This window comes from Carassius auratus, chromosome 47 (assembly GCF_003368295.1).
Source record: "Carassius auratus strain Wakin chromosome 47, ASM336829v1, whole genome shotgun sequence".
NCBI lineage: Eukaryota > Metazoa > Chordata > Actinopteri > Cypriniformes > Cyprinidae > Carassius > Carassius auratus.
Window position 1 is genome coordinate 5,119,330 of NC_039289.1, and position 9,293 is coordinate 5,128,622.

General features: G+C 40.6%; 2 protein-coding genes across 3 annotated transcripts in view; both read left to right on the forward strand.

Annotated features, from left to right (window-relative positions):
* The window catches only part of rabgap1l (RAB GTPase activating protein 1-like), a 90,171-nt gene that overhangs the window by 40,298 nt on the left and 40,580 nt on the right, over positions 1-9,293 (forward strand). The gene's annotated exons all lie outside the window — the stretch shown is intronic.
* Positions 355-9,293, forward strand: part of LOC113064877 (G-protein coupled receptor 52-like) — a 10,517-nt gene continuing 1,578 nt past the window's right edge. The window contains exon 1 of the mRNA XM_026235863.1: positions 355-9,293. This exon is cut by the window's right edge and continues 1,578 nt beyond it. Within this exon, the coding sequence (XP_026091648.1) occupies positions 4,562-5,674 (1,113 nt within the window). The 5' untranslated portion in view covers positions 355-4,561 and the 3' untranslated portion in view covers positions 5,675-9,293.

Sequence of the window (9,293 nt, forward strand, 5' to 3'; positions counted from 1 at the left end):
ATTAAATGTAAAAAAAAATCAATGAATTTAACCATTAGGGCTGCACGATAAATCGCATACGACATTTAATGCGCATCTTTTTTACCGCTTTTCAGTAAACAGCGGTAAATATCCATCACTTGCACGCTTTCACATGAAGCAGCATTAACTACACAGAGCCGTTGTTCCCTTCCTTGAACAACGGCTCTGTGTAGTTAATGCTGCTTCATGTGAAAGCGCGCAAGTGATGGAGATTTACCGCTGTTTACTGAAAAGCGGTAAAAAAGATGCGCATTAAATGTCGTATGCGATTTATCGTGCAGCCCTAATGGTTAAATTCATTGATTTTTTTTTACATTTAATGACATAAGTTTAATTAAATTACATATTTTACATTAATGTAGCCCTATGAAATAATTTTTTTTAGAAATTCTGTTCATGCGTCACATGTGCGTGAGTATGTGTAGAAGACAAACCACTCATTCACACAGACACACAGAACACAGACACGAGTTAATATTGCAATTTTACAGCCCTTTACAAAATTTGCCATGTTCTGCGATAGGCGTTTTACTGCAAATTTCAGTTTTAGAACAGGATTCTGCGAATCTATCCTCGTTTTCTGCATCTTGGAACCCTAAGTGCTTGCTGGTGAGCTGCCATTTTCCCAGTGTATGATGTTTGATGCTTGTTCACAAAGCCATCCCAGTCTCCACTGACCAGCTGCCACTCCCTCACAATAGCCCCCTGTTCCCAGCACTGCCCGACATGTATCTTAATGCAGTCAACATCTAGCGACTGAGCTGCCATTCACTCTGAACTGTAACGCTTCTATTAGCGGCCTCATCATACACCCGTTCCACCTCCTTGAGAAAATCAATAACCCGCAACCAACGTGATTTCATTCTCACAAAGACACGCCAACGAGAGAGCCTTTTGAAGTCTTTTATATACATGCCTCACTTTATGGCTTTGTAATGTTGAAATGGATTTAGGTAGATAGGGTCGGCCCCTCATAGACTGTGTCGCTGGGTCAGCTCACTGCTGACACAGAAATGACAGTTCGTATAACCTAGAGACACACTTCATGCAGTCATATCCTCTGGACATGTGTGCAGAGGTTTGAATCATAGCTACATGCGTGCCTCGGGACTGAAGTTGTTTTTGCAATATTTAAAATATGAAAACTTGCTGTGAATTTTACTATTATGTAGTTGTAAAGTGGAAGCAAACTTTTTGTGTCAGTTTAAAGATTATATTTTTCTTAAAGCCCTTTTTTTTAGTAAATCAGAAGTTTAGATTTGTACATTTCATCTTTAGCAAATATTATTTTCATTGCAATCGAGTCTAGCAATGCATTTCAATGTATACTGTGTGTACATGGATCATGAATTATATGCTTTAGATCTTGTTTATATAATTTTCCACAGTTTACGGTTTCAGTTATTCAGGGCATTTATTGAAATTAAATGATGACGTAAATAGGATCCAATTTGATTTCATGTTGTCTTTGAAAGCAGTGGATTTAGAAAAGCCCTGACTGTTGCTGTAAATAATGCCAAATCTAGTCCAGCTGTCATCCTGACCTGTACTTGTTCTGCCAGTGCTGTGATGAGAGCTAGAGTGCCCTGTCTGTCCCTGTACAGAGTCCCTTGGATCAAAAGCTCCGGTACCGACAGATGAAGAGGATTATGGTCTTTGTTTTCTCCAGCCTTTTTTCTTTCTTTGTGATGAAACATTTATAAAGGCCTCTGGCTGACACTGTTGTTCAGTAGTGTCTATGGATCAGCGTATTTTATACATTTCACCTATATGCGCTCATGAGTTCTGTTTTTTCATTTGGCCTAACATCATGCTATACAATAATAACCAGTACTTTTTTTGGGGGACAAATGTGTCTTAGTTTAAAAAACAAATTGTGACTTGAATTTTTTTTTTTCATAGCTGCCAAAAGTATTAGTAGTGATATTTATTATCCCTGTGTGTAAATTTGTAGATTTTGACATAGGCATAGTTATGTCAGATGGGATATCACGTTGAGAGTGTTTTGTTTTAACAGTCTGGCTGTTACAATCATGATCACTCCATTTGACTCCCCTCCATTAATCAATCCAGACACTCCTCCTAACCCCAACCACGGGCCCAAGATACCATGTGCAATTGGGATGCTAACAGATTTCTCTGGGAATTACAGGCCTCTTTGAATGCTGCCAGTCAGTAAAGATGAAGTTCCTTTTGTATTTTATGAGCACTTCTAGTTGTAATTAACCTAAACGGTAAGCCCCTCCCCTCAAATGCAGATGAGCCAATGGCAGTGGAGTATCAGTTGCCCGGGAGGCGGAACTCGGACATCTTTAGGCTTCAGTGCCATAGAGAAACATTGGAAGATCAAAAGTCGCATTGGTTTAATAATGTTTATGCTACAAAAATCGGAAAACAATGTGACGTGACTAGGGTACTTGTAACTCTAATTACAGGTATCCTGAGAGGATAGGCAATGTAATTTATTTTATTCCATTTCCTAAATCCAAATTTATCATAAACACCTCGGAAGAAGGTTTTCACTGACAGCTGTCATTGTGAGACAGGGAGCAACTTGTCAGTAAAACTAGTAAAAATCTGCATTTGTGATTGTGATAGAGTAGACTTGGGCAATGTTATCTTTCCAGGGGAATGAAATCCCCCTCTCGGAGTCTCTTAATTTGTTCCTGTTTGTTGCACAATGTCAGCTGCTGTGAAGGAGGGTCCTGGCTAACTGAAATGCCTGGCAACTGTAACTAAGGGGCAGGGATTGCTACGATTGGGCACTGGTCTGTGTAAGTGACTTGAAGCAGGAATGAAAACGAGAACGAAAGATAATAAATCAGGAAGCTGTAGGAGGCGACACCGAGAGATGGAAGTCTTTGATTATTTTTGAATGTGGAAACATCTTCAGGGTGTGCAGGAAGAGGAGGATAATGAGAAGAGAGCGAGAACAGTGTGCTGGGAGGAGTTGAGGACCTCAGGTGTCGCCAAAAGGGGAGGGCGGAGAGTTATAGAGTGAGAGCAAGCGGGAGAGAGAGGGCAAAGCAAGGAGGGAGTGAATGTGATCGAGAGTCACAGAGGAAGAGAGAGCGAGAGTGTGAAGGGGGAGAGAAAACTGTGAGCCACTCACGGCATCTCTGAGCACCAGCAGTAACTGCTCTCTTTTCCTCAGCTCATTGTCTGATTTGTCGCACAAATCTTAATTTCTTAATTTCTACGTGTGTTTTGCACTGTGCACGCTCGGTGGGAACTGCTGTCAACCTGCTTTGGCTCACGGGTCGCAGAGAGCGGACAAGGACATGGGCGGTATGCAGATCTTCCAATTTTGCGAACGGAATTAGTATTTTTGAGAAGACTTTCAATAATGTGTCACAAAGGAGTTGGAGAAGCAGCAGTGAGGTCTGTCTCAGAAGGAAAGAAGCTGAGCATGTACAACTAATCAGATGCAGAGGCTGCCATGTGATGTGCAAAGCTTTGGACGGAACGATGGACTTGAACTGAGAACATATGGAATTTAGACAGGATGCCCAGAGCATGCTGTCCTAGTGCAATCTGAGAAGACACCTTCACGTAAGCAGCGATATACCTCTTTTGGAAAACACAGGTCTCTCCTTTTTATGTGACCTGCATTTACCCGATATGCACAGTGAAAGTTCATGAAAAGTAAATGGATTGGGAGCAAATAAGACCAAAGCAGTCGCTGTACCCCCAGAACACGATCTTGAAATTTTGATTAGTTCCGTTTTGCCTCACTCAGACTCCCGCAGGCTATGAGCGGTGCTCTGTGCAGCAGTAGCTCTGGCAACTCTCATATGCTGTCCTGTGTTTGTCTAGAGCGTCTGTGTTTTGATTTGGACTATAGAAGCCAAGAGGTCCCTATTCCAGAAGCAAAACATGGTGCATGTTATTGTTTGGAGACGTACTGATATGAATAGATATTTTGGAGACTTTTGCAACTCTTGAAATTAAATTTTTGTGGACTCGAAGGTATGACCCTGGAACTTTCTTCATCAATTTTGTTACCTTTATTGTCTATGCTTAATCCTTCTTATATAGTCTTAACTGGTCACAGGAAATCGTTTGATCTTCATTTCCTTATCCCGCAACCCCTTTTACAACCCTGAACATTTTACCCTTGAGAGGACAGCTTAAGGAATTGGTCGACTTCACTGCAGGGGCTGTGGACAATATTGCCAGCTGACTTTCAGCACGTATATTCAAACCTTTTGTGACTGTTGCTGTTTCCAACAGCCCTAATTTTGTTTGCAAAGGGAAATATCTCTGTCTTACAATTACTGAACTGCTCCTAAGCATGACTGATTTCAGAGGAGTGCCAGGCACTTTTTTTTCTTCTCCTTACAGACTCTATTGATTTTTGCCAATGCTCAGTTCATTGAGATCCAGCCATGTGAAAGACCGAGGTAAAGGGGAAAAGACAGAAGATTGAGTTCTGGTGCAAGAGATTACTGAGAAAGCACAGACACAGGATCACGTTGCAGGCCATCAGCACTGCGTTTAGGACAACTGAACCTTATCCAAGAAGACAAGGTCCAGGACAATGAACCGGTCAGAGCTGATCGAACCGGTCCCAAGTGTAAACAGCAGCCTTAGCAATCACTTCAGTGTGTCCCTAAACCACTCCTGCCCCCTAGGCTGGGGGGAGAACAAGGTCATGGAAGCTTGCGTCTTAGAGACTGCGGTCATTGTGATGCTGACGGTGCTCATCATTGCTGGGAATTTAACAGTGATCTTTGTGTTTCATTGTGCCCCATTGTTACACCACTACACCACTAGTTACTTCATCCAGACTATGGCCTACGCGGATCTGTTGGTGGGGCTAAGTTGCCTGGTTCCCACCCTTTCCCTGCTCCATTACCCAGCTGGTGTCCAAGAACCACTCACCTGTCAGGTGTTCAGCTATGTAATCTCTGTACTCAAGAGCGTTTCGATGGCTTGCTTGGCTTGCATTAGTGTGGACCGCTATCTGGCTATTACTAAGCCCCTCTCCTACAACCAGCTGGTAACACCCTGCCGCCTTCGCTGCTGCATCGTTCTCATATGGATCTACTCTTGCGTGGTGTTCCTCCCATCTTTCTTCGGCTGGGGTAAGCCAGGGTACCATGGGGATATCTTTGAATGGTGTGCCCACTCTTGGCCCACATCTGCACTCTTCACTGGCTTTGTTGTGTGCCTGTTGTATGCCCCTGCGGCCCTGGTGGTCTGTTTCACCTACTTCCACATCTTCCGCATCTGCCAGCAGCATAACCGAGAAATCAGCGAGCGACGGGCACGCTTTCCCAGCCAGGAGATGGAAACCGCCGAAGGAGGCAACCACACAGGCCACGGGCCAGACCGGAGGTACGCCATGGTGCTCTTTCGGATCACCAGTGTTTTCTACATGCTTTGGCTCCCCTACATTTTCTATTTCCTTCTGGAGAGCTCTCATGTGCTGGACAGCCCTGCCCTCTCCTTTGTGACCACCTGGTTAGCAATTAGCAACAGCTTCTGCAACTGCGTCATTTATAGCCTGTCCAACAGCGTATTCCGGCTGGGAATGCGTAGACTCTCACAGACGCTCTGCTCCTCCTGCTCTTTCAGCCCGTGCACTCATGATGATAAGGACTTTGGAGAGCCAAAGCCAAGAAAGAGAGCCAACTCCTGCTCCATTTGAAGATCTTAAAGGGTTGCTTGGATCAGTCATAAGCTGCTAAATGTTGTTGCAATGGATTTAGCCCAGATTTTAACGTAACTGTACCTCTAACTAAAAGTTGATGATTGTGTCTTATATAGAGTTAGAAGAAACTACCAACAGTGAGGATGAAGTAGTCTAATAGTAATGTGATCTACATTCCCTCTAAATATTATGATGACCTGCCTTGGCCCTGTTAATACCACAGAATTGTCACTGGCCCCAACTTGTTTGAGATATGGAGTTTGTAGAGCGTTTGTGAGCAAAAGCCAGGGGGTGAGTTCAAAGCTCTTGCTTGTGATTGCTCTTTTCAAATGGAGCATACTTGTTAACTTTAGGTACATAACCCATGTTGCTGGATTGATTGTTTTGATGTTTGTTGAATTAGATTTTTGTCACAGCTGTAATTGTAAAAACAGTTGCTTTACAAAATGATGAGCACTTAAAGACCTTAACTAGCTAATTTTAGCGAAGGTCTTCTCCTAGTGGCTTTTATGGTACAGTTTGTCTAGAATCTTAATCACAGGCAATTCATGTCAAAAGCGATGTAGCAAAGGACAAACAGCTTGGTCTGTATTTATTTTTCCAAAATCTTCATTTTAGATCTGATGTTTTTGTAGGAAATCTTAAAATATCATATGCACACAATATCAACAAATGCCAGTAATAGATGTGGACGGTAGTTTAGATCCCCAGTTATGTAAAGCCTTGATTAGTTTATTTTTATAGTTTTTTACTTTTGTTTTATTTTTATTTTTTGTGATGGGAAGTGATGGGAGAATATAATTGTTGTTCAAATTCAAATACATGTAAATTATACAGATATTTTTTAAATACCCATGTAAGCTGAAAAACTTAAATTTTGTATAAATACATTTTGTAGTGTTGTTTTTCCTTTATACATTCCAGTTCCAATTATTTTTTACATTGATTATTTTCCAAATATTTACTGATTTACTGCATAGTTGTGTGACTGTTCCTAAAACATTATACTTCGCCATATTGAATTTTGCAATGAGTATTTTTATGTTATTATGCATCGGCCATTATTTTTGTAAAGATACAGAGAATACGATATATGGCTGCTTCTTTTTGTATTATAATACTTGGGTATTGTTTGGGGCAGTGTTAAACTCGATGCTTGAGTCTGGTATTGGTGGTTTCAGTTTGTCTATGCCTGTAAACTTTATTTGCTGATGGATGTTACAGCACTGTACATGCTGAACTTCACAGCTCTGAAAAATCGTCAATACAACAACTAGACTAGTTGATGTGCATTAGATAATGAAGAAAAGAAAAAGATAAGAAGAATAGACTCACTTTCAAATTAAATCGTGAGGGTGTTCTTTTGTAATTCTTAACAACTTAAGAGTAAATTGACTATTTATTTATGTATTTATTTTTCAATGTCCTATGGATTTAAAACCAATAAAATAGCAGAATATTCCTGTATAAATTTTGCAGATGACATTATGATGTTTCGGTCCATTTCTTTTTTCTTGATTGGGAGTATACAAGAGAATAAAAACTATAAAAACTATATTTCTTTTTAGTTCAGCAATTTTTGTTTTTGTTTTTTGTGAAACTCTTTGGTTTTGCTGTCGCTGCCAGTACAATAAATGTGAACAGTAAACACCGATTTATGAGTGCATCTTTTGTCTGTAGTTAATCTGGATTTCACTTAAATCAATTGAAGTTTTATCACTTCTTATTCTCCTTCTAATGCTAATGCGTAGCTTTTTTGGTTTTTAAGCATGTGATCCTGATTCCTGCTCTGTCAATCCCGGTCAACTGGCTGTGTAATGTTTCCTGATAGGTCCATAGAGTCTGGTCAGAGTTTAAGTTGCTCATGTCCTCTAAAGCTTCAGGGCACAACGGCCCCAGACTGCACACGCAGCAGGCTCGGCACTCGACGGCTGCCGCTAAAAAGGTTACAACTCCCTTCAGAAGGGAAATTATACATGTGCAGTTAGAGCAAGGGGGAAAATGAAGTAACCTTTTTGAAACCTAATGAGCACATCAAATGTTTCCATGATCATGGGAGTCTTTGGACCTTGGCACCGGCATGAATAAAACATGAGTGCTCTCAGCAGTCACTAAGAGTGTGTCCCATTCCGCTTGCTTACACTTCTTATGTGACCTGAAAATGCATACATCCTTTTTGTATCTTTATCATTACTCAGCCCAAATACCTTTTCCTTTTTGATTTAAAGTGACCATTTTATATCTGGCGGAGGTTTCATTGAAAAGCAGTGTCAGTCTTACTGTGGGAGATTTGTGAGCCTAGCGGATCTTAATGGCCGTATGGAACGGTGTTTAGCCAGCACAGCTGCTCCAGGGCACTGGCCTTTGCCGACATTGAAGGTAATGCATGCCCTGTCACAGACACTGACAAAAGAGGGCTTGTTTTTTGGCAAATGTATTAGTACATGTTGTTTCAGGCCCTTTGTAGCTCTATTTTTTGCCGGTCACAAAATAGCAGACTGTTGAAAGTTAATAATTGGTGTTTTTGTACTGTTGCTTGCTTTTTGTTCATAGGAACCTATTGGACTACACTCCCCATTCTTTGTTTTTATGTGGAGCCTGTGAGAAATACACATTTTGTGACAGTGTTTTTTATGCACGCGTTTTATCTCATTATATTCAGATTGAGTATATTCATTTTAAGAATTAACGACAGGGCCCAAATTGTGCCCAAGTGATACTTTTTTAGTTTGTGCGTTTTCGTGATTTATGAAGTGGACCTGCATAAAAGAGTCATTTGTTTGTAAAATCAGATATTGGTTTAGCTGTACGTTTTTGATTCACTCCTGCTCCAAAAAGAATCAGTTTAAAGTGGCATTTGAATTGGACTACACTGCTCAGGTTCAATGTTATTGCATCCAGCTTGTGAGAAAGACGCAGTTCTTGGCAGTATTTTGTGTCTTATATTCAATTAAAGTCTAGTTGCTTTTGGACTAGATTCAAGCCAACACTGGCTTTGAGTAAAAGATGGAATTTTAAGAACAATATGGTGATCGCTCAAATGAATTAATTGGATCATAGTATTTGAACCAACCCTAGAATTGATGTGTAACTTTATACCAATACAATCTGTATACAATTCGAGTCTTTTGCTGATGCAAACTGCAGAAGAAAGCCTAATGTCAGCGAGATGGTGGCACAGGTTGAGCTGAGGGTAACTAAGCACTGGTCCCGGTAGCGTATTTTTAGACCACATTCTGGTCATGCTTCTGGCCTTTTTTAATGCACTTTCAGACCAAGATTTGAGGCTAGGTCCTAAAAGAAAAACAGGCTTTATGCTATGCTCATGCAAAATATTAAGTGAATATATAGAAGAAGAAAAACCCAAACTGTTCTTTTTTTTTTTTTGTTAATACCATTGTTACTTTTACAACTTATCTTTATATATACATTTTTAGTCCTCCTATGTTAAGTAGCATTGATTTAACTCTAAGAGCGAACAATTTCGTGATTTCTCTTGATGTTGCTTCTTTTCTCATATACTTGAAGACATTTGTTCACCCTTGCCAGTTTCATCCATATTCATGGACACAACCAAGTGGAGCTTACCGTCCAGGCCTGTGAATATTTATGAAAA